The following is a 26,492-nucleotide window of genomic DNA, read 5'->3' as shown; positions in this document are numbered from 1 at the left end:
TCATCAAAACTGAAAAAGTAGAAGTAGCTGCTTAGCAAAGCAGAAACAGAATAAAGCACCGCTAATCCACAGGAAGCAAAACACGGGACTCGCAGCCCAAGGCAATCAATACTAATTTAGTGTATTACTCTTTATATTTATAACAAGGCTAATTAGGTTACAGTAAAGTGACCTTTTCTTACTCACAGCGGTACAACAGACCTTTCAGAGTTGAGATGTAATTCAGAGAAGTGGTGATTCAACAGTGCGGTTATAGGTGACAATAGATGGTAGAACAGACAGCTGTTTCAGGGGTTAGTTACCAAACTAAAAATGCTTTCTGCTGCCAGATTCTTCCCAAATACATCACTCCCTATTGAGGGTGATAAATCAAGAAGGTGGGAGCTCAGGTCTGGACCTCCATTGCCCACCTTGGGCTTGTTTAACTCTCTCACCAGGTTTTAACCTGCTCGGAGGAGCTCTCCCCACCAAGCCCCAAGGCGCACAGCACGTACACCCAATTCCGTGTGATCAAAAGATAACTCTGTGGGTTGAAACACTGCTCTTGCATTATTTCGAGCTGTGTCAGCTCAGAGACACAGAACAAAAGAGCTCAATGGAGAATTCTATAGAGTCTTGGTAGGACTTGGTAGCATCTCTCAAGTACTAGTAGGGACAGGCTTCAGTTGCAAGGTTGTTTTCTACTCAGTGTCTCCTAACTCCAATCCTCCTCCAGTTAGCAGGACAGAAATCATAAAATCATTGAATGGCTTAGGTTAGAAGGGACCTTGAAGATCATCCAGTTCCGACCCCTTGTTGTGTGCAGTGCCTCCCACCAGCTCAGGCTGCACAGGGCCCCACCCAACCTGGCCTTGAGTGCCTCTAGAGATGGAGCACCCCACAGCTTCTCTGGGCACCCTTTCCAGCACCTCACCACCCTTTGAGTAAATAATTTCTCCCTAACATATAACCCAAATCTCCCCTCTTTCATTTTAAAGCCATTCCCCCTTGTCCTATCACCATCAGACCTTATAGAAAGTTGGTCTCCCTCCTGCTTATAATCTCCCTTCAAGTGCCAGAAGGCCACAATGAAGTAACCCCAGAGTCTTCTCCAAGCTGAACAAGCCCAGCTGTCCCAGCCTGTCCTCACAGGAAGAGATGCTCCAGCCCTCAGATCATCCTCATGCCCTGCTCTGGATCCACTCCAACAGTTCCACAATCTTCTTATGCTGGAGACCCCAGGTCTGTTCACAGTACTCCAGATGGGGAGCAGAGCAGAGAGGGGGGGACAATCCCGTTCCTCTCCCTGCTGGCGCCACCCCTATTTCGATGCAGCCCAGGGTACTGCTGGACTTCTGGGCTAGAAGAACAAAATTACTATTCAATTTGTTTTTCTACAGCAAAGATTTGGAGTTGTGATGAACAAACAATCATTAAACCTTTTTTTTTCTTTAAGTTTCATTCATGCGTGTCATACTGAGCAGCAGAATAATTTAGTGACACTAACATTGCAAAATGCTGCAGGAAACCAGGAAACTGGTTAAGCCCATAAAGTAGATCATCTGGGAGATATTTATATGAAAAGGAAAGACAATCTGCAAATGACTGATAACTGTTTAGTGCCCAGAGAGCAAAATCAGTATGGAGAGGTGATGCCAGTTGCTAGACATTGGTTGCTCTGGATGTCAGCGGGTTGGAGAACACCCACTTCACTCAGTCTGATGACTACTAAAGAGTGGGTTAAAGCATTTCAAATTGATGGGACATGAGCTAAAGGCATTCAGTACAAAGGAATATGTACACTTCCCAAATAATTACCTTCTGTGCAGGCTGTGGTTGTGTTTCAAGTGCACCAAATTTCATACCCTGTTGGGAAGGGGATGATGTTTGTGAATCCACCCCTTACAGGGTAAGGGCTCCCCAGAATTGACCATCAGGGCATTCACTCACACCTGGTAGTGCAGTTTGGAGACTATGGAAGCCCGGTACATACAAAGTGAGACAGCAGCTCTGTCATGGCTATAAAGACATGAGAGCACCTGAAATGTGAGTTCAGCTGCCAAAAAAGGATTCTGGCATCCTCTGCTAAATGAGCAACTGGGGATCTCTCACGTGGAGAATGCATTGAGAACCAGAAGGTTAGAAAAATGAAAGGAATCTGTCATTTTGTGACTTGCAGCTTGTAAGGAGCAGGAAGTAATTGGAGTTTGCGCTTGTCTTCTGTCAAAGCCAAATGTAAATGGATTGGAGTTTGGTCATGTGCAGTCTAGGGAGAAGCAGCACCCCTCACAGGAGGGGAAAATATTGTATATGGTCACGTTCATAAAGTCACGTTCATTACTAATTTTGTAATGGAAATCTAAGAATGGATGATTGTTTGGAGCCCTCTGAATCTGAGACATCGAACCAAGTTCAGTATGGACTGATCTGTGCGTCCCATCCATTGGCTCCTTATACCCCAACTACTTTGTTTCCATGCAGCTCAGCCTTTGCTCTCATGCCTCAAAAATCAGTTTGACACTGTTTCCATTTGCTGTCTGAAAGACATAGTAAATCCACCTGTAAGTGGTCAAAGGAGAGGGATGCTTTGATCTGAACTATATGTGCTGCTACCACCAGGAAAAAGCTGTAAGTCAGTGAGCAGGGTAAGCAGGATGCTGACAGCTGGAAGGAGCCAGGGAAAGGAAGAGGGATAGGCAGAAAAAGAAACACTCACTGGTTCAAGAGCATAGGGATGTGGTGTGGAGGTGTCCCCAGTTACCAAAATATGCAGTTGTAAGCCTGAGTATGAAAATCTACTTTTTCAGCAAGAATACAATAAAAGCATACTTAGGAGGAAGTTTTTCACACAGAGGGCAGTGATGCACTGGAACAGGTTGCCTAAGGAGGCTGTGGATGCCCCATCCCTGGAGGCATTCAAGGCCAGGCTGGATGTGGCTCTGGGCAGCCGCCTGGTCTGGTGGTTGGCGACCCTGCACATAGCAGGGGGTTGAAACTGGATTACCACTGTGGTCCTTTTCAACCCAGGCCATTCTGTCATTCATACAAATGATTACATGCAAATACACGTCATTCCAAACTGCCACTTCTGGAGAAGGCTTGGTTGAGCAGGTAGTTTTACTTTATTATCTGAGCTTAAACACACCCATTGCCTTAAATGACCCTGCTCAAGCTTTCCAGACTGGGGCTGCTCAGATATAAAAAGCTAAATCAAGTTGTACTAACAACACTACATATAGTTTCACATTTTCTGTTGAATGCACATAAGAGGCAGAAAGACCAAGCAAGATGTGCAGATTAGGACTTCCATACATTGCTACAGACTTGGGAAATGCTGGAAAGCTGTACAGAGGAAAAGGATCCAAGGCTGTTAGCTGACAGTCAGCTGAACATAAGCCAGCAGTGTACCCAGGTGGCTACAAAGGCCAATGGCATCCTAGTTTGTATCAGAGAGAGTACAGCCAGCAGAAGCAGTGAGGTGACCAGTCCTCACTGTACCCATCACTGGTGAGGCTGTACCCTGAATACTGTGTTTAACTTTGGGCTTCTCTCTACACAAAAGACATTGAGGCCCTAGAGCCTGACCAGAGAAGGGCAAATAAGCTGCGAACAGTCTGGAGCACAAGCCTTAAAACAGAGCAGCCAAGGGAGTTGGGATTGTTTAGTATGGAGAAGAGGCTCAGAGGATACCTTATCACTCCCCATAACTACCTGAAGGGAGGTTGTAGTGAGCTGGGGGGTTAAGTATAACTAGTGATAAGACTAGAGAGAATGGTTTCAAGTTGTACAAGGTAAAATTCAGATTGAATTGTAAGAAAAATTTCTTCTTACAAAGAACAGTGATGCATTGGAAGAGGCTGCCCAGGGAGGTGGTTGACTCTCCTGTTCCTGGAGGTGTTCAGGAACACCTGAACATGAGTTCATATAGCTGTGGCACTGGGGGACATTGGTTTAATAAGCAATAGCAGCCCAATCATCCACCAACCACTAAAATGAATTCAGTGGTCTCTTCCAACTTTAATTCTATGATTTCATAATTGCTTATTATTTTGTAGAGAGCATGGCCATAACAGCGTTTCTAATTACAATTCCATGGTAGTCCTTGTAGCCCCTTGAGGAGTACTTTGTCACATCCTTCCCACCTGGCTCACAACAGCGCTAGACAATTTGCATTCCAAGGATGCTTAGCTAAAATAAATAAATAAATAAATCATTTAGGTCCCAAAGTCATCACACAAGGGAAATTTAAAGCCCCATATTGTGCTGTAAATTTTATGCACCTGCAGTATTACTAATCAGCACTAATGCGCTATGAAGAAGATTCTTAGAGAGTGACCCGTAGCTCTTAAAGACTTGGAAGAAAAGGTCTAAACTCCTCTGTCAGTTCTGTCTTTGAACTGGTAACTGTATGGTGTGAAACATAGCAGGAAATGATGAATTTGATTTTATTTCCAACACCTGACCTTACCCCGCTTGAAAGTGGTAGACGCATCTGCCAAAGCTTGCAATCAAATCAAGAATCCATGCAATTTGGTGTAATTCTCAAACCAGGTGACTCGTGCTTCAGTTTCCTTAAGGAGTCCTACCACACACCAGCCTGCATATTATGAGAACTATTGAAGCTGTACATGAAATACAAGGGCACGGGGAAATAAAGAAACCACAAAGATAATTGTTGTTTTTTTTTAGAAATATATTTTGTAAGAAAACAATATTAACATTAAAAAGAAATGTTTATTACACAGTATAAAATAATTGCTTGAATTCAAATCCATTAGTTATAAAAAAGAAGTCTGAGGATTTGTATGAAGCCTCGTTTCTCATAGATTTGAGCCTTTTGCCTTCTGCGATTCCTACTGCATTGAAGAGTAAGTAGGCTTTCCCCACATCATCCTAAGAGTACCCAAACACTCCTGAAGCCTCTCTCATCCCCTCCTCACCAACTGGTGCTCCTTGCCTAGATGTACCCTAAATATCACCGGGAGTATTTGCAACTCAACCCCCATGTTCCCCATACCCACCCTCAGATTCCTACCACCTACCATTTTCAGCCAAGCAACTATACAAGAAACAACACGTGTAGCGGCTAGCTAGAAGTTTCCCCATATTAAATTGTTGGCTAATATGAGCAGTGGCCAGCCACTGACAAATTATGTAAAACGGCCGAGTTGTTCTCAGCTGTCAGTTCTCACAAAAATCCCATAAGATTACCTCTTAACACTGCCATTCATCTGCCAAACGTGGCAGAAAGGCACAGAGTCTCAAAAGCTACAAGGGGAGAAAAGGACAGGCAACGCAATGATGTAAGCTTCACTTTTTCAGGAAACTAAGCTAAAAAACAAAATTTCATTACAGAATTTATACTTTGCAGAATTCATCGTAGGAAAACTTGCCTGCTTATATATTAAATACCCCCAATATATTTCTGTGTTTGTTTGGTTTTTCTTAATGCCATGCCAGCTTTGTAACGTTAATTACCCTTAAGGTTGGAAAGGCACCCAGTGACCAGCATTCTGGTGTGACTACTCATGACTTTGGTGTGAAATTCCCTCCTCTCCTCCTAGTAATACTGACAACAGAAATCTATTAAGTTAAAAAAGAACAAAGATATATTACATTTGCTAATTGCAAACAACCTCTTTTAGCTGCAATTTTTCCCATTGGGATTAAAAAGTGCACTAGTTTAACATGTCTGTACATTAAAAAACAGTATAAAACATTAAATATACAAACAGCAAGAGAATTTAAATATCTTGTATCAAATACTATAGGACAATATAATTTACATTTTTTTTTCTTTACAAGAAACATTACACCTAAAATATAACTTTAGATATTACAGAATATAAAAATACATACTTTGTGTCTAAAAAAAAAATGTCTTTGCAGGTTCTGGCACAATGTAATACTTTAAAGGCATACTGTATTTTGGCAATCTGTATTTGCAATTAGCTGTGCAACAATAAGAATGACCTGTAATTAACCTTTTAGAACTGCAAGGCCAGATGATCTTCCTCCTTCCTGGAATAGCCCTTTTAGTCAGATAAAAACTTAATTTGGACTGTTTAGGTGTTGTACAACTCATTTCTGCCGGGGCTTGAAGTCTCCAACCTTAATCCAGCAAAGCAAGAACCTGCTTAACTAAACATGTGAAAAACCACATCAAATACAAGGGAATTAGTCATACGTTCACAATCTTTGCTGTCTCATGGTCAGAAGGCTCAGCCCCAAGCAAATCTGAGCACCGAACGCAATCTGGAAGCCAGTTTCTGCCCTGCCCTGTTTGTGCCAAAACTAGCAAGAGTAGCACAGATTATAAAGTCCGGTCAGGATGTGGAAACAAATCCAGTAATATTAAAAGCCCTGCTTTCAATTAAACCAATGTAAAAATCTTAATGACTCTTCCGAAGCCAATAGAGACACATGGAGTAAAATCAGCATAAGACTGAGTCAGGAGAGCTATACAATTATACCCTTGATTTATGGAACTGTTTAGAGAATCAGCACAGGGCAAAAATGTGTCTAAATTTAGAGATATATGTTTTATACAGATGCAACTGGGATGCAAAAGATTTTCAGCTCTGTCTTCAAGTCACGTCTGGACCACAACCCCCCTCCCCCCCCCCCAATAATTTCAGCACACTAGAAGATTCAGTCTAAATCCCTTACTTTAAATGCCCCAAAATAAGTTGCTTCTTGTGATGAATCCAGTAACAATGGGTTTGACACCTGGATACTTATCATATCGCCAGTTTTTAATTTTAAAAACCCTCCTATGTTTACAGAATAAAAATGAAATTCTGAATTCCCTGACCAGTATTTGGTGCTTCCTCCCTTCATCAAGACTTCAGAGCGCCTTATTTTAAGGTTTGTCTTAGTCATATACACCATCAGCTGAAGCCCTCTTTTAGTCAGGTTTCCTGAAGTTTCATGATGTCTAAAACAAATGTTGGCATAAAGGTAGTAAAATCCATCTTGATTAACAATTAGTTTCCCATCGCTGAATGTCATGTTTGATAAGTTTGCCTGGCCTTTGTCATGATGCCAGGATGTAAGGTTCACTTTGCGAGTTCCTGAAGAAAAGGGAGGGAAAAAAAAACATATATATTATTTATAAACATTTCACAAATCTCAGCATCTAAAAAGCAAACCTCAATCATTACTTTTTTAATTAATAGCAACTACTGTTATATAAACTACAGTAAAGTTTAAAGCTTCTGAGTATGAGTCAATTCGTGATAAAACCCCATAAGGAAATTCCTTTTCTCATCATGTGCTGCCATTTGCTATTTGTAACTGTCTGCTCTCCCACAGAACATCAGCTGGAATATCGTGCAAGACATTTGCTTGGCCAGTAGTTTGATTACATTCAGCAGTCACACAAGCTCTGTACAGTAGCCATATATCTTTATAGCAAGGGGGTTGGAACTAGATGATCTGAAAAGTCCCTTCCAAGCCAAACCATTCTATGATTCTGTGATCTTTAGTATTCATTTGTTGGCTGTAGTTTAGATAACTCTTTAAAGTATGTATGACAAACATTTCCATGCAAAAACAATGTTTGGATTTAATCTGATTTGAAGAATATACCCAAAAAGAAAAAGCTCTAAAATCTCTTCTATTGTGCCCCCACAGAACAATCTTTGTACAAATATTTATATAGTTGGGCAATTACAGCTATCCAGGATGTTCACTTAGTTTTTATTTGGTTTCATATCTAGCGGTAGGTCTTGGGATGACAGCTTCAGGAAGAAAAGCTTTGTTCTAGATAGCCTGCCTTTTGTTGCCCAAGGAGGTTGTGGATGCTCCATCCCTGGAGGCATTCAAGGCCAGGCTGGATGTGGCTCTGGGCAGCCTGGTCTGGTGGTTGGCAACCCCGCACATAGCAGGGGGGCTGAAACTGGATGATCATTGTGGTCCTTTTCAACCCAGGCCATTCTATCATTTTATGATGATTCCATCTAGAAACAATGAGCTGATATTCCACATTTGGAGAACAATCCCCTTCAAATTATCTTAAGCTGGAGATCCACAAATTGGGAAAGAAGATAACCACTGTATTTTCTCCCTCCCTCTCTGAAGAGCATCGCATACGTGAGAATCAAAGTATACACATGGTAGTTACCATTTGATTACCATAAACCATTAACAGAGCACATCTAAACAAGCACTAATGAACTCCTACATATATAACTCTTTCCTGTTCTGCCTCCACAATGAGAGGCTGGTCAACAACTCCCTTACCTATTCAAGTGACTGAATGCTTTGTAAAGAGGGTGAAAGAGGAGCTGAGACACTATAAATGTTTAGGTTTGTCAGCTCTGGACTGTAACTGAAAACCTACTTCATATATTCAGGTAAAAACTTCCAGGAACTCCGGTCTAAATGGCAACTCCTGGTTGCTGTCCTCGAGTAGCCACACTAGTAAGAGGCTTCAAGTATGTCAAGTCTCTCTCTAATTTCATTAAGATCCTACTGTGCTAAAAGATGCCTTGATAGGAGGGATTCAGTAAGAGTATTTGAGTTTTCCTTTCAAACCTCATCACTTTCGACTATTTCGTTTCAATGTCACAGTGTTAAGCGGCAACCTGCAACACCAGTCTAGGCAGCATGGCTACTACAGGATACACATGCCGAGGTTTCATACAGCTCTAATGAGGAACACCTCCCATAGCATATACCTCACATCTCCTTGCACCTTGTCATTTCCAGTACCATCCCATTAGCAACCACTTCAGCTCTCATAAAAAACCAACAAATGGAACAGGCAACAGGAGGTGTAGAAGATCTAGTCAAAACCCATGTCCCTATAGAGGAACATCAGCACTATCCTGAGAAAGCCACATGGGCCCTGACACTTCTTGGGATGCATCATGGAATGGAAGAGCCACTACAACCTACCACTTATTCACAAGACATGTAATGTACAGCACTGCAGATAAAAGTTGGACAACTTGTTCTTCTAACCACTACCAACTTCCAAACAGAAACCATTTCTGTTTAACCCACAGCAGCAGACCTGCATAGGCACCAGAGAACTATAAATCTCTGGCTCCTAGAGCATCTACCTGCCTGATATGAATATTCAGTACTCTATCTCCTCCTCCATACCAAACCAAAACGATCTAATCCCCACATAAGTTTCCAAGGCCAGTGGGTGCCATCCAAGCATGTACCCAGGCATGCCCAGAGAACTGCCAGTGCTCACAAGCATCCTGGGAAACAGTCTCAGGTATGTTTGATTAGAGACATTTCCTGGATTTGTTTGTGCATAAGTGAGAGAGGGTAAGTAGGGACAGGGGAATTTGAGAGCTACAGTCTCCTCTAATTGCCAAGGACAAGTGACTTTTGCATGTGAACAGAATACTTTAATGGCAGTCCAGAATAAAAACAAAAAGCAACAGCCTTCCAGCATTCCTCCACAAAACTTTGTGCAAAGCACAGGCTTCAATAGCAGGACATAAATAGCTGCTCCCCTATGGCTCCAGTGTAGCCAAGTAGAAATTAACCAAGCAAAATCATACAGAGATAAGCCTTATTCTGTGTAGTACCTCTAAAAAAAAATCTGGAAACAATTGACCAAATCTCTTATCCTGGAATTATTCAACTGCAAGAGAAAGTGGCACCAAAGCACATCTCAGAAATACTGATAGCTGAAGAAGTTGTGTAGGACTTATTTGCACAGTGTTGAGTCTATCAGAAATACTGCCCCATGAAACTTGGGCTATCCTGAAAAAGAGGAGGATAGGTAAGAAATTAAGGCCTTCATTACTGGGAAAGGACAGAAGAACATCAGAGATCTGAGCAGGAATGCATATATATATAACCAAGCAGAAAGGCCGATAACCTCTTTAGTTGCCAGACTCGAAAACTAAGTACAAATTCTAGTCATCCTCGGGGAAAATGAGCATGACCTGCTGAAAGGGGAAGATGGAAAATAGGTGCCATAGTCATTTGTATTTCTGATGCTGAAAGCAACTATGGGTGAAATTTGTTCATACTCTGTTGCTGAGAGCAATAACATATCATTTATCCATGGTAAGGTGGGAGAGGCAGACCAAGAGAGACCTTAAGTACAGATGCAATTAGACCTGTTTCGAGGAGGAGATTACCCTAGATGACCTCTAGAAGCCTCTTTCAAACTAGATTATAATGCTATGACTACATTAACCAAGGTAGATGGATGTTTTGCAACAATTTAAAGCTTTAAGAGGCTCACCAGTGACACAGCACAATTTTTAAGCAGGCTCTCAGGGCTTCAGGGAGTAACACACCCAAATCTGAAGACACCAAAACAAATACCCCAAAGCGCAGGCAGAGAAGAAAACTGGAATGTACAAGTGCCAAGTCAGCTGTGACTGAAACTCTAATATATAATAATCCATGTCATGGGACAGTCAGAAGTGCTGTAATACAGTATCTTTTCAGACAAAATTTATAATGGAGCCATGAAAAAATAACATGAGGCAAGTTACATTGACAGAAAAGGAAGAAGTCAGATGATGATTAAGGTAGCCATCCAGACAACATAGCAAGCATTAAAAAAGATAATTTTCAGTCTTTCTGGTAACTCAAAACAAACCTAGACAGTGTCTTAGATGTTAGCAGGCATGAACTCAGACTAACATAACTGAGTTCCAGTAGAATTAATAGAAAGATTAGATGATGATGGGAGGGTAACAAAGGAAAGAAACCCAGTTTTTATTACTCCTTTGCACTTCAGTAGCATTCAGGTATAAATAAAGCCAGAGGAAAGGGCCAAAGTAATGTATACTCTGAAAAACCTCTTCTGGAGGCAAACAGTAGCAAAGCCAAACCTGTAGCTGTAAATAGCTCAAAATACTACAGTGTTTCCTTAGACATTTAAAGGTCCAATTCACATCCCGAATGATATATTTAACACTAACATCTATTTACATTTGTGCTCTTCTCCTTTAAACTATGACTAATTTCTGTAATCGATTTATAAACCAAAACTCACTGCTGTCATTTAAAACTTAGGTAAGGTTTAAAGTAAGCTCTTGTAAAAAGCAACCAGCAAGCATCTAGCTTTAGCTTAAGGCAACAAACCTAAAAAATACACAAAGCAAACAAAACCACTATGGCTTCTGCAGTCAAATGATGGCTAGGACACCAAGATCTAAGAAGGGTTATTTCTGTTCCCTTCCCTGCCATTCTCCAACAGCAAAAATCCATTTGGGGTTTTTAATTATTGTGAACCAGGTGAATGGAACACATTCAGTGCCTATTTAGGGTGGGTGTTCACTTTGCAAACTACTCAACCCTGTCTGATGGTTACAAAACTGATTCATACTGGAACTGAAAATGCTGAAAACAAATCTGCTAAGACTCGTGGATGGCATAAAATAATTTAGAAGACATGTAGGGCAAAGAAACATGGGAAGAAGATAGAAATTTGCAGTCAAAGAAAACAGGGATTTGCAGTCAAAGAAAAACTTCTCTTCCAACAAAAGGACACATAACCCATGCGGCCAGATATGGAAGCAATGAGCTCAGCTCATTGCACTGGAAAGGGGTTGATTTGCTCAAAGGAAAAACAAAGTTTTACTACTGGTATTATATTTCTACGAGCTCCTACAATCTGTGCTGGGGGTGGGAAAAAAAAGAGCAATGCTTCCCCTGCCATCATCTACAGACATGCTAATTCATTCCCTAGAAGTTAATGCAGTGATGCACATAAGTAAAAGTAACATCTTAGACTCTCTGTTTATTAAGCTCGAGATTCAGACAGTGACAATGCACTTGGAGGGAGAAAGAATCCTGTCCTTCCAGGCAAAAAGCTAATTTCTTCAGTGCAGAAGTGTTTTGTCCCTAAAACAGACTTCTGAAAACCTCAGGTTTCAGGCCTCAACAGAGCCATCCCCTTTGGTTTGGTTGCATAAAGGAGTAAAGTGATACACTTAACAACAAGGGACTGAATGCATTTATGGTAGCATTATAAGTATTCACTTTAAACTTACCAGTTGGAATATTCTTATCGTCAATTATGAGATGGGCAAAAGGTTGCTTCTCTGGCTTATTTCTCCTGTACAGTTCCAATCCTATTGCCTCCATTGCAGCTGGAATAAAAAGATTTCCATTACCTCAGAAAAAAATTAAGTTTAGAGTTAAGATCTTATTTCTTCATAAACCAGCACCTACCTTTTTCTGGTCTTGGTGGCTCTTTTCCCAGAATACGCTGGACTTCCTAGAATGAGAAAAACACATTGCTTTGATGTTGTCTTTTCTCCTCTAATACACTGCAGTTCATAAAATTAGAACACAGTATCATAAGAATGCTGGCTTGCAATATCACCACACCATTTATTGGAAGAGTGATTAGAGGATTTACATTTACAACTATTTCCACTTATTGAACTTGAAATGTTTCACTAAGTATAATGCAACAATGATTGCTAAGAGCATATCCCATAAAACCACTGCACTTATGAATTGACTTAATTACTTGCAGTTGAAAGGTAATGAAAGAGGCAGTTCTGCATCAGGACTAGTATGTAATCACATAGCTGAGAAAAGCAAAGCACAGCATTTCATTGATGAGGCAAATGAAACCTCCAGCCCTTATGCTCGACCACTAACAGGAGAGGTTTTAAGACTACTAGGTTTCGCAGCCAAGCCTCACTCACAACAAAGTATACAGAAACTGAAGAATTAAGCATTTTCCACATTTGGACTGGGCCAAATGGACTGAGTGCCAGAGTCTGGAAGTGCATGCTCTCCAAAACTGCAGATTAATTTTAACATGAATGAACTCCATGCAATCCAAAACCAAGAACAGCACAAATAACAGATATCAGGCACCACGGAAAGCCTTGCTTTCAACAATCCACTCCTGCTTTTTCTCCTTGAGAAAAGTCACAGACAGGAAAATAAAATCCAAGCAACATGATTTTGTTAGAAGCTTTGTATTGTTAGGTTTACTCTTCAGCTGACTTGCCCTATTTTGTTTCCTACAAAATAAGGGTAATATTCCCCTTGCTATTAAGACTACTTCATACCATGCAACCATAATGAAGATGCTTAGTAGAAGGAAACATTTCACTGCAGACCAAAAAAATAAATCCTATTTTTACCACTGAAACCTGTGTGGTCCTGTGTGCTTTGTCTCCTGTATTGTTGGTTATATATATGTAACCAACAATATATATATATAACCAACCATATATATATATATGGTGTTGAATTAGGCTTTGTCTCCTGTATTGTTGGTTGCCTAATTCAACACCATATATATATATATATATATATATATATATACATACACACACACACATATATATATACACCTCAGATTTGACCAGTTCAGCAATGTTCCAAGTATTCTCTATTACTGTACTGCTTCAGAATTTGAAACCTTGCTTTGAATACACCTGAAGTTCTGCTTTTATGTAATTTTGAAGTCACCATAATATCAGTAACAGCTTTGCTCTGCATTTTCATGTACTCTCACTTTCTCCTTTCGGTAGGTGTCTAAATGTTAAACCAAAATGAAAAGCCACAGCAGCATGGAAGTTGTAGTATGACTATCAAAGCATACTGCCTCAGCAGAGATGTACTGATTTTGTAGATCTGAATCATTAAAAATGCTTTTTGCCGTAGAGACAAGAAGAAAAGCAGAAGAATCGCAACTTCAGAAGCAGCAGAACCCACATCCATCTCCCCCCCCTTAGATTCACTTCCCCTCTCTGAACTTCTTACTGAAACATCAATTCTAGCAGCATGAAAATAAAACTCAATTCTAGGAGCTGTGCACCAGCATCAGGCTCTAACCACACCTGATCTCTAACTTCTAATGAAGTAGTAATAAGAAAAATCACAAGTACTAGGTACTAAGGTGATAAAAATCATAGAATCAAAGAACGCTCAGGATCTTAAAGATTATTCGGTTCAAACCCTGTGCCATGAACAGGATGGCCACCCAGTAGATTAGGCTACCCACACCCCCATCCAACATGGCCTTGCAATGCTTCCGGAGATGGGGCATCCATAGCCTGTCCAGGCAACCTGTTCCAGTGCCTCACCATTCTCTGAGTATGGAATTTCTATCCATCATGATTTTCCCATCCTTTAAAGCCACTCTTCCCAATGGGTCTGTCTTGGCACTGGTGCTCTCAGACATTATAGCTCTATAAATGCCCCCCCAGAATTTTCCCCAGAAAGGGAAGACTTCCTTATTTTTTTCCTTTCTCAATGGAAATGAACACAAATTGCACCAGAAGAGGTTTAGGCTAGACATAAGGAAGAACTTTTTCTCTCAGAGAGCAGTCAGACACTGGAATGGCTTGCACAGGGAGGTGGTGGAGTCTCCATCCCTGGCAGTGTATCAGAGGTATCTATCAGGATGAGAAGCTATGAGATATGGGTTAATGACTTGTGGTAGCAACAGTGAGGGGAGGACAGTTGAACTAGATGATCTTGTAGGTCCTTTCCAACCTTGTGATTCTGGTTACATCTACATTCTGAGATCTAGCAGCCTGACTTAGCATATCTTCCACGCAGAAAGGCCACAGTTCTCACAATATGTAGTATGAGCTTTTTTTTGTAACTAGTGATGGTTCTTTTAATCTGCAGTATCACTACTTGGTGAAGAGAACAGCTACCTAGGAAGATCCAACTCCACTGTCTTCCTCATCCTGATGGTCTTCAATCTATCTATCTATCACTCTCCTGCTACTTAGGAGCAACTCTGTCACCAAGCTACAGACTGGACTTGACAGGAATACTCTCATGTACTCCTCTTGAAGCTAGGCTACTATGCAATGAAAGATGCAAGCATCATCTTGAAATACAGGAAGTTCCACATGAACAAGAAAGAAAACTTTAATTTGAGAGTGACAATACTAGAACAAACTGCCCGCAGACATTTAAGAGTCTCCTCTGGAGCTATTAGAAATCCATCTGGATGCTTTCCTGTTCAACCTACTCTAGTGACTACGCATTAGCAGGGAAGCTGGACTAGATAATCTCCTGAGGACCCTTCCAAACCCTGTAAGTCTGTGATCATGGCAATAAAAGGGGAGATAAGAATAAGCCCAACACTAATACACCTAAGAAGAACCTGAGTCTGGCTGATGCTGAAGGAACCTTTTGTGTGCCTGTCAGTGGATTACCATTAGTTAGCCTATGACCAGAAAACAAAAGTCCTCCATCAACAGAATTCTCCAAACCCTGCACCAATGTCAAGCTCTTCACATGATTCTGAACAGCCCCACTAAATTTTATAATTCTTTCTTTCCAGTTACCTTGAAGTCCAGAAAGAAACTGGGAGAAATACATGAGCTAATTAATAAAGAACAAGGATGGAGCTGTGGGTTTCCTCATGAAGAATATGTACATCAAAATTGTTCTTGACTTTAAAAAAAAAAACTTCATTTGTTTTTATGGTTCCAAGATGCTGGTACACAACCTGCTATAGAAGAGCTAAATCTGTACTTGCTTTTCTGATCCTGAAAGATGTAAGCACTATGCTACCTGGATAACTACAGATGCCCTCTTAATGGACACCCAGATGTCTTTAAGTACCTCATGCTTTCTCACAATGCACACTACCATTAAGAAAGCAGAAACAGCTCAGATCTTATAACTAAGACATAACTAAAAGAGCATGAGAACTCTTGACAAAATATTACAGATGGTTCTCTTAAGAGTTTGAACCACACAGCAAAGTGTGCTACCAAGCTGCTATTTTTAGAACAACTGTTTGCAAACAAAAATAAAATCATACCACACATCATCTTCCAATAAGCTGCACTTGTACATCTTTGCATCATTTGCTCGCTGCCCACCATGTCAACTCTGCTGGTCTGCTTCCCATATTTCAACCTCTTTCATACAATCACTGTTCAAACAGCACACAAGCAATTAGTCAAATAAAAAGTACTTATTCCTTACTTCAAAAAAATTATAAGGCCATCGGGAAGCTGGAAAACATCCAAATTTTGAAAGCTAAAACCATGCTTTAAGAGTCTGAAGAGTCTGGAACTGCTCTTTCTTTTTGCAAGGCAGGATGCAGGATTTAACCCTTAGGTAACTATCAGACCTATTACCACACCAGCATCTCAGGTCTTCAAAACAAGTCCTATCCTTAGTTACATCCAAGGTTGGACCAGACTACATTAGAACAACACTTGTGAATGGTTTTTCATCCTCTTTGATTATACAGTATCTCATTACCTACTTTGAGTAGCTATAAGTAGCCTTGTGAGACCAACCACAAGAGACCATTAACACATTGACAAATTAAGGAAGTTGTGACTAAGGCTGAGGCTCCTGCCTAGGTTTATGTTTCTTTTTTTCTACTCTCAGTGTTTCAAGTCCAGTTAACATCAAGAAGTAGTACCTTGTCAGAAACCCAGCAGAAGAAAGCTAGTCAGAAAGGAAGTGAAATAGAAAGTACATATTCTTCAGAAGATTGAAATTAGAACTGCAGTGTCTATTCAAATGAGCACTCTACTGCCTGCAGAAAAAAAAAAAAAAGCACATAAGGTTGTAGTATGGAAATCAAAATTTGACAACTTAAAAGTCACCCATAAAATCTTCAGTTTGTCCCTAACCACATGCACTTAAAATGTCTGCTAAAAATATATAACTCTTTTTAAGTTCTGCCCTGGAGGTCTACCAACAAAGTACTTCTTTGCCATGTAGAGGACTAGTTTATGCCTGAACTCCCCAAGAAGCTGGAAGCTGGGAATATAGCCAAAAAAAGACGCTCATGAACTGACCCAAGATATGTTTGTAGTCCTTTCTACTTCAGACACATAATAGACTTCATAAGAAATGTGGTTAGTGCATCTGAGTTGCCAAAGGTTTTTAGGGTTATATACAAAAAAAAAAAACAAATAAAAAAAAAAAACTGAAAGGCTAGGAAAGCATATTATTTGTCTGCTTGAAAGTTTATATGCAATAATATTGCATGTGTGTTTTCTACTGAGTAAGCTGCTCCCTAAAAGGTATTTTTGTTCTGGAATATGTTGTGTTTTTTTTCTCCAGGAGACTTGTTTCTAGATCTTGCAGCACTACTACACTGTATCTGTAACAGTACTGGCAACATCAATCTCTACTTTAGATTTAAACGCTCATCTACAGGTGTATAAAGAAAACAGATGAGAATCAGTGTAGTTGGCTAAAAGCTGTAACCAGACTATAAAATTCAGCCAAAAAAAGTTGTCTGTTTTCATTTCCTGAACAGTTTGAATTGCAAAAGTCAAACAATTAAAAAAAAGCTATTTTTGAAGTGCTCCACTTCAGTCACCTAATATATTGCCAATGCAAATAAGGATACTTATTCTTAAAACACAGGTTAGATTCTCTTTTAGCATAGTGAACTAAGTAGAGAAAATAGGAAACATCTTTCCAGTCACACAGACTACATTCTCACACAATAAACTAGCCATATTGGAGATGACATTCAGCTACACCTCTGCTTTTTATTATAGCAGAACCAATGAAAGGCATAGCTTACAGAACACTATGAAGGATAATTCTACTTTAATGTTTCTTTCATTTCTGAAATTAAGATGTAGAAGATGCAAATGAAACCTCAGCCACACATTTGCCCATCTTTACTTTTCTGTCATCGATGTGTGGATGACAAAACATCCAGAACACTGACCCAGCTACTTAATACACCCTGTTGCATTCAAGAATTCCAGTCCGATTACTTTGGCAGAGGAAACCTTATTGTTCTCAAGCTAATGGTCATTGACCAAAAAAATTTATCCTACTCACTACTTATCTTGGCCACTGACATTGCAGCATTTAACCTCTATGCTGGAAGGCAGGATATGCAGCCTCCACTGAAGTCAATGCCTTAGTTGAGTAACCAGCAGCAAATGCCCAGAACACAGAGCTTCCCATTCACTTACAGTAACAACCTCCTTACTGCCAAGGGAACTGCTTGAAAGAACACTCTGATATCAGTGCACTAAAAACACAGAAGTAGGGGTAAAGTCTGAGTCTAAAAAATGCTGGAAGAATGAACAAATCCTATTGAGCCAATCCATCACTTCTGAGTTTTTAAAGAAGGCATCAAGCACCCATCTTTCTTTAAAAGCTTTGTTCTGAAAAAGATCTGTCACTCTGGATACTCTATTAAAAGGAAGCATCAGCACAATTAAAGTAGTGTATAGTTAACTGAAGTACAAGTCACTCCATAAAGTATACATGAGATCAGATCAAATCTAACAGAGTACCCTTTAAGAAAAAGCTGACAGTCATACACAGATGTGTAGAAGTAATTGATCAGGTAAGCCAGGAATTATAGCACAACTTCAGCTTATTAAATAGCCTATAATAGCCTTACTGCAGTAAGAGGTGACTGGGTCAGCTCTCCTAGGTTTCTTCATTAATGCAAATTTCCTTTTATTACTTAAGTTTGGGAAACACACTGTCATTCTCCCCTGCTGGGCAGAAACTACCTAGTTTTCATAGTATGGCAAAGGAGCTCTTCTATCACAGTGGGAATGGTCTGCACACAACAGATGACTGGGCAAGTGAGCAAAAAGAAAAAAACAAAAGAAAGGATCTATTCTTCATTCTTAGTAGTCAAAACTACTGCACTATAACAAGTGCAAATGAGAACAAATACTGTCCTTTCCATCTTCCAGACAGTATTTTGCTTGCAAATGTTCTTGGCTTGAAGAATCCTCTTAGGAAGAGTCAGGAAGAACAGGTTGGGGGAAAAAAAAAGGGGAACTGCCCTTCATAACGACAACCACTCAGACCACCCCAAAAGTCAGAATGACCAATCAACTGCGATTAGTTTTTCAGTGTGTATTCAAGACTTCCCATAGCAAAACTAAAACCTGTTTGAATTGGTTAACCAGCAGCAGGTTCGTAAGCAAACACATAAGAATCTCACAGACAACATCAGATATCACTCAAAACAGTCGAGAACTTACCTCTATATGCAGACCCTGGACAGCGTGCTAGATTTCACAAGAGTACAGAATAAAGGAAAACACTATCTGGCCACTTACCTTCTGCACAGCTCTTTGGAGAGCCTGCTTCATCCTTCTGCATGATTCTGGCATTAACTTCACCTCTTGATTTTCAAAGGGCGAGTCTTGCAGGTCTATACTTTCTTGTGATCTGAAAAGCATTCTGACACAGTGTGCATCTTCTTTTGAAATCCTACTGGGGTCCATCTGAAACAAAAATACAAGCACAGCCACAGTTTAAACAGTCTGTTTGTCAGGCAATAAGAACATTTAAGTCAGGCAGGATTTTCAAACATCTAAAATTCTGGCAATTAGCTATATTTATCATCTAAAGCTTCATTCTAAGAAGTGAAAAGAGAAAATGTTTCCCATAGGAAGACTTACTTCATCCAACAGCCCTGTAAGATAGAACAAATTACCTTTTGGAGACACTTAGCTCATTAGCTTTGATTGGATACCTGACTTTTCAAAGGTTAAAGAACAGTCCTACCCTTAGAATAAAAACCAACAATCCTGAATTCCGTGTTTATACCACTCAATGCAATATCAACATTACTATAGTAGGCAATATACACAGCCATCCTCCCTGTCAATAGTAGTCTGTAAGATGACGCACAGATGTCAAGAGCAGCAGCCTATTAAATGTATGTACAATATCTAACTCATCCATTTCAACAGGAGAAACAGAAGTACAGAAAGCAGCTACCAAACACCACTTTGCAGACAAGATGTATTACAAAACACCTCTTTATTGGACAAAGTTTAGTAAATTTTAAGTATCTCCAAGATATTTTTAGCAGTTGACTTCTTTAACTGAATCAAATATACATTTAAACTGTAAGCTTAATGCTCCTGAGTTTTATCAGGTAGATGATTGAGAAGAATGTTCCAAGGATCAAGACTGTGCCTTGGCAGAGTTCAACTGAACAAACTTTAAGCCATTCCATCCTTTCTTGCCCTTTCCATATACCTTACACTTAAGAGATAATAAGTATTTTCTTTCAGGGATAGATAGACTAAGGCTTTCAGTAATTGATCTTGGCATATATTCTGCTTTTACCTCAGAAGGGTTTGAACACTCCAAACTTGCTCTGAGGTCTTTAACTATATCTGCCAGTCTATAAGAATATATAAAATCATAGAATGGCCTGGGTTGAAAAGAACCACAATGATCATGTACTTCCAACCCCCCTGTTATGTGCAGAGTCACCAGCCACCAGACCAGGCTGCCCAGAGCCACATCCAGCCTGGCTTTGAATGCCTCCAAGGATGGGGCATCCACAACCTCCTTGGGCAACCTGTTCTAGTGCATCACCACCCTCTGTGTGAAAAACTTCCTCCTAATATCTAATCTAAACCTCCCCATCTTAGTATAAAAACCATTCCCCCTTCTCCTATCACTATCAATATATACTTCTGCTGTTTTCCCTAACATACACACAAAGCACTAATTTACAGCTAATTTAAAGAATTACAATACTGCAAATACTCATGATGAGGGAATATTACTTATTAAGGATGACATCAAACCAGTGATCACTTTCCTTTAGCACAGCACTGAACATAGCAAAGCATCAAAAGGAACTTTAGCAGAATGTAGAACAGCCAGAATTAATCAAATTTGTTCTATCAGTTGTTCACATGAACAGGAATTGAATTAACTAAGTCCTCACCCCAAAAAACGCAAACTGACTTAAAACCTTAAGTTAGGATTACAAAGGTGAACTTGAATCTACAGCAGGCAGCAATCTATCCAACAGGCACGTGCCGTGGAGAAACATTTGTTGCACAGTCAGCAACATTCAGAGCAAATTGCCTTCTCCCATCACCATCCACTCACTGAATGCTCTGCTTGCCCATTCATTCAAATCAATGCCAGCCTCCACGAGATGGTTTAGCTGCCTCACTTATCCCTGCAGATTTGGAAACGAGCAGGTCAGAAATGGTTCCCCTGAAGATCAGCAGATGCCACAGCTTTGAGTACAGCGGTTGAGATGAGTTACACAATAGCCTGGAGGGAGTACCTTCTTCCTGACACAGCTGAATTTGAAAGAAAATCTGTTTATAGCTATTGCAACTCTACTGAGCACTAACAACTAAGAAGCCAGCTGGCGCAGCTCCGTTAGCTGTTTAAGTAGATCTAAAAGAGTATTTCTGGGCCCTCACCTTCTTCACCATGAAATCCTGCTTCTGGCTCTCAATCTTCTCTTTAAACCAGTACCAGGGATGATTTCCTGCTGATCTAGTTTCCTGAAGGATGAGCACCCAGAAGCCGCTTCCTGCAAGTGTCAGACAAGCATCAGAGCCAATAGAAGCGCAGGCATGAAGGAGCAGGTAAGCAGTATGAGCTTCAACAACCGTACAAGTGCAACCTACAACTATCTCTCCCCGTAGGTTCCACAAGTATCCAGAAGCTGAGAGATTCAACAGCAAATGAAGCAGGGAGAGGGGAAAAACAGCAGCACACAGTGACCACCATCAGCTGTTAAAAGTCAGGCAGTCAATACAGAATGATCTGGGGTGGACAGTAACATTGAAAGGTGCAGGCCCTTGTTTGAAGCACAATCAACTTGTAACTTAGGGCAGGTTGCTTGAAGCCTTGTCTAGGTGATGCTTTATGGCATCTCCCCATTCTATGCTCCTCCTGCACTGAGATACCCAAATAAGAGACATTATCCCAGGCTACTATCCAAGACCTGATAGAATTAGTATCTTAAACACGATGTTGATATTTAAGTCTTCTCCATTCCACACACACCACTGGACAGCAGATAAGAAAGCCATAATAGGGAACTGCCACTTACATCACTAATACTACCCGTGAGAAACTATTACACCACTTTCTGGATTCATTTAAACACATCTTCTGAAAAGCTGACAGGAAAACAAGGTTTTAAAGCAGAGATCATGAAAGATCATTGGTCATAAGGGCACGAGCATCCAGCATGATTAATTGCACATAGCACCAACATCCAGCTATCACCCATCAGTTATTAATTAAACATGCCTCGCAGTGCTCCAGGACAACAGCAGCAGCTTGCACGGATGCACTTATTCAGATCATAGCTTATCTGCTGAAGGCTTAAGACAGGAAAACATCTCTGCACCTCCAGCTACAAGACTGAAGGTTTAATGGAAACACTGATAGCTTCAGCATCCTAAATTGAAGCTGTGTAACCCATCCTGATGAATCACAAGCCTCCAGAGATTTTGTGCCTGATAAGGCAAAGCTCTGATGGTGGAACTAGCTAATCTACCTGGGAAGTCCTTAACCATTTTCAAGGAATACTCAAGTCTTCACAACTTAACCATGGAAATTAGCTTGCTATTCTGAACAGATACTCTCAGCAAGCCTGCCATTGAACTGTCACAGATGTAAACAGCAATGCTGAGCACCAAGAATGATGGTGATGGTCCAAAAAGTCAAAATGCAATACTGGAATGGTCTATAGAGAGCAGCTTGCTAGCTCACAAGGCACAGGAGAGTAGCCCTTGAACAAAGACCTTCTGCACAGCAACCTGAAGATGTCAAGCATGGAAGCTTCAAGACACCATCAACAGTATTGGAGAAAGCTTTATGACACATTAAGGAAGTTAAATATCCTAGGTGTATAACCCTCTTTAAAGAGAACATCTATTACTTTGTTCATGTTTGTATACCTATCTATTATGTCTGACCTTACATTGAGATCTCATCATTCAATACCCTCAGATATGAAAATTTTTCAGGATCTCTAGTCATTTTAGTTGCACCTCTAAACTCCTTTCAAGCCAATTAGGGCAGTCAAAATAAGCTCCAATACTGTGGCCAAGACCAGAGGAATTTACAGATTTAAGAGCCAATTTTATAACAATAAAAAATCCAGTTTGATTTTAACAGACAAAACAATCCAGCCAACCTAATAAGTAAAATACTGCCTTTTTTTTCCCCCCAACAGTACCACATTCTGTACTTTCTCCTTAAAGTAAGCAGTTTATACCATCCTTGTTTTCAAAACTTAAACCAACTTCCAGTTTAATCATATCAGTTTACACTTCATTATTTTTCTTAACTACCAAGAAAAAGGTTCTTCCAGGCTTCCAGAAAGTGCTGCTGACCTCTAGCAAGTGGTTTGCTGTTAGTCACTGCCAATGGATTTGAGATGAAGCTCTCTGAAAGGAGACCATTTAAAAACACTGCAGCAGAAGTCAGGATACCACAGATGTAAGAAATGGTAATAAAAATCCGTCTTCCAGATCCCCATTTATCTAAATGTGAATGGTGCAGCAGAACGCTTAACATTTATACAGGCTATTTACTCAAATAAAACTGGCATACCAGGTTAAACTACAAGAGCTTGACACCCAACCTCCAAATCTAGTTTTGAGCGCTTCCGGCTTTGTTCCAGTACCCACTGGTTCAGTCAGCATTAAACCCAGTTCATATCATTTTATGCCCTAAGTACATTAAGGAAATAGATCAGAATGAAAGATGTAAAAGAGCTTCTGAAGACTATACTTTGTCACCTAGCAATGAAAGTAAAACACTCAGCACTCCAACCTTGTGCAGTGCCCATCATCTCCAGCTGTTTGGACCACCTAACTAAACTCTCACTGCATCCTCATTGACCATGAGCAAATATTACTCACAAAGTGTAATGAAAAATGAATACCAGGAGCAACACATTTTGTTAGCATTTAATTCTCTGGGTTCAGAACTTCACACAAGATGCTCCAAAAAGAAAAGCCTTTGCCTTTTTACAGTTCAGAATGTCACTGCTGGGATATTGGTAGCATTCAACTCCCAGCTTTTCCTTTTTTAAGCAAAGATATCAGTTCCTTGTCTCATTCACATTGTGCTACGTTATTTCTTGGCCACAAACATGTTTACTCATGAAAATCTGGTGTCAGCCTTAGTTTTGTGTCTTGTGAAATTCCAAATGCTCAAGCCACAACATAAACAAAACTAAGGAAAAACCAAAACCTCAATTATCGTCTCAGCTCATATTGTGTCATGATCCAGCCCAAATGATTTTATGCAAATGAAAATAAAGAAGCGTATGGTAAAATTGAGTCAGAGTTTACTCAGCCTCTTAGAGTTTTATATAAAACAGTCACATTTGATTGTATAAATTCTCACTATGAACCTAAAACATCAAATCTTGCTAATTCACATTTGGTTAGCCCACCAACGAATTCCCATCTTATAAAGCACCACTGCTACTATTAACTTCTCGTTATTTTTTTAATCAAAATACACCACAGTACTTAGTTCTGTTATTAAAGCGGTATGAATTTAGATAATTAAATTTAAGAGCAAATAGATTAACACAATTAAATTTGACAGCACATTTCCCAAAACAAAGCAGACAGATAGCGCCCCATATAAATAAAACCACAGGCAAAGCAGTTGAGATTTAATTTCTCCAAGATCTACTGCATTTTTTCACCCATCTGTGTTATTACACAGTAAGAAATTGAACAAACAAGGATTAGCATATCTTCTTATTGTGAATTACCCACTTCAAAAGCACACATTAGTCTATTTTTCAGTGGTGGCAAAGACATTTCTTTACCATTAGAAAGTTTGCAGGCAAGCCTACATCTAACTACATCACATCCTTCAGTCTGCTGAGAACTTCACATATTCAAAGGACTCCATCCAACAGCATTACTCTAAGTTTACAGGAACCAGAAACTGGGAAGAAGCTGCCAAAAGCAGAATTATACCAGACTATGTAAATTATAAGATAAAGGAAGCAAAATGAGAATAGTTGTTACGGTATGAAAATTCTTTTTACACTTTGTTGGGCACGTGTGAAGCTCTGACACTGACCTATCAGAAAGAGTCCAGAATAAGGGGAGGGAAGAGAGGAGGAGTAGGAATACAGGGATTTTAAAAGTGCATTTGTATTAATTATACTGATTACAATAGCTCTCTAATGCATCAATGTGCAGCCATGCATTTCTATGAGCCACGTTTTGACAAAGATCTCTCCAGAAGTTCACGCAGGCATGGAGTGAAAAGCACTTTGCCATGAGTTGAAGTAGGCATTAATTCATGACACTGTCAGGCAAACAAGTAGCTGCAAGCTACTTTACTGTGAGTCTCGTGAATTAAATGTCACTCTTCTGAAGTGTATGGGATACAGTCGATTAAGTAGTGTACCACTGCTCCAAGAGCACAGAGCTTTTGTCAAAGCAGCAAATCAAGCCATCTCAGGTAACAATATATGAATTAGTCCGCATAACAAATGACCAGTATGGTCACTGCCTATTTGACAGCTGTTCATCTGTTTAAGTGCATACATGCTTGTGCAACAGCTATTTTCAGAGTGCACTTTGTTAAGAAATCCAGCCTTGCCTTTGCCACATCAAGATCAAGCACATCTACCTAGAAAGTCAACCGGAAGAAACAGGTTTCCACTCCCACTGACTTCAAACAGAAAGCACAAACAACACCAGCAATACTTCTACGAAGGCCACCAGACCTGTGTTAGCAGAACAAGTGAACAACTGATAAGAAGCCAAGCAGGCAGCTACAACCTGGCCCTGAGAGGCAAACTCCCTGCAGCCCCACACTTCCTTTGGGGAGGCCAAGTAGCACAGTGCAAGGGGATGCAGGCAGCCAGCCCAGCTGTTTCCAAGAAGTGGGCTCCTTTTCTCTCCAAAACCCAAACCACTCAGCAGCTCTCCACCCTGCAGCAGCATCACCCTGTGTCTTCTAAAAGGCCACCAAGCTCTGAGACAGACCTGCAGCCTGGCTGAGCTCACCTAAAAGCACACAGGAGATCCCACTATAAGGTGCCTCAGCCCACGCTGAGAGCCACGCCATCCCAGATGCTGAGTTCCTCTGTTTGCCTTCCACCTCCAAGAAGCTTCTTATGCTGGTGAATCTTGTACGACAGCCAAAGACCTCAGGAAAACACCAACCTAAAACTGATCATCAACAACCAAAGCCCCCCCAGTGCTGGAGAGAAAGCCTTCACAACCAAAGCCCCCCAGTGCTGGAGAGGAAGCCTTCACAACCAAAGCCCCCCACTGCTGGAGAGGAAGCCTTCACAACCAAAGCCCCCCAGTGCTGGAGAGGAAGCCTTCACAACCAAAGCCCATGTGGGGCTCTGAGGATCCCTCACACCTGGCCACACAACTCAGTGTCAGTCATACAGCTCCAGTCACCAGGTCAACACACAACCTGACCACCTCTCTAACCTGGGCCAACTCCAGGCGCTGCTTACCTGAGCTCGGAAATAGAGGAAAAGGGCGACACTGCAGACCACCTGCCCCAGCCCCAGCAGGACGAGGGCGGCCAGGAGGGATCGTGAGGCGGTCGGTGGGTGAGGATGTGCCGGTAGCGGCGGTGCTGGAGGCGGCGGCGGGGCGCTTTCGTGGGCGGCACCGCTGCCCACCTCCTCGGAGCCGCGCAAGTACTTGGTGTAGTCTCGGCTGGCGCGCCGCATGGCGCCGGGAGCACTCCGCTGGGTCGGCTCCACACACGGCTCCACGGAGCACCCCGACCTCGGCAAACAACCCCACAGCCTCGACCGGGAAGCTCTTATAAACTGGGCGGCCAAT

General features: G+C 40.9%; 1 protein-coding gene across 2 annotated transcripts; it reads right to left on the bottom strand.

The window, feature by feature from the left end:
• Window positions 1-4,651: 4,651 nt before the first annotated feature.
• Window positions 4,652-26,492, bottom strand: TNFSF11 (TNF superfamily member 11). 2 transcript variants are annotated; one of them, XM_015851735.3, is made up of 6 exons: window positions 25,409-25,628; window positions 21,105-21,352; window positions 18,978-19,145; window positions 12,142-12,187; window positions 11,961-12,059; window positions 4,664-7,052 (listed from the first exon to the last, which is right to left on the bottom strand). In XM_015851735.3, the coding sequence occupies exons 1-6, from the start codon at window positions 25,626-25,628 to the stop codon at window positions 6,631-6,633; spliced, it is 1,203 nt and encodes a 400-aa protein (XP_015707221.1). In that variant the 3' UTR covers window positions 4,664-6,630. The 2 variants fall into 2 exon arrangements, with proteins under 2 accessions (XP_015707222.1, XP_015707221.1); XM_015851736.3 differs by lacking the exons at window positions 21,105-21,352; window positions 25,409-25,628 and adding an exon at window positions 26,156-26,492 and having other exon boundaries at window positions 4,652-7,052.

The sequence above is a fragment of the Coturnix japonica genome, chromosome 1, assembly GCF_054131305.1.
Source record: "Coturnix japonica strain WE chromosome 1, WE-NBRP24, whole genome shotgun sequence".
Taxonomy (NCBI): Eukaryota; Metazoa; Chordata; class Aves; order Galliformes; family Phasianidae; genus Coturnix; species Coturnix japonica.
This window is presented reverse-complemented; position numbering and strand designations above follow the sequence as displayed.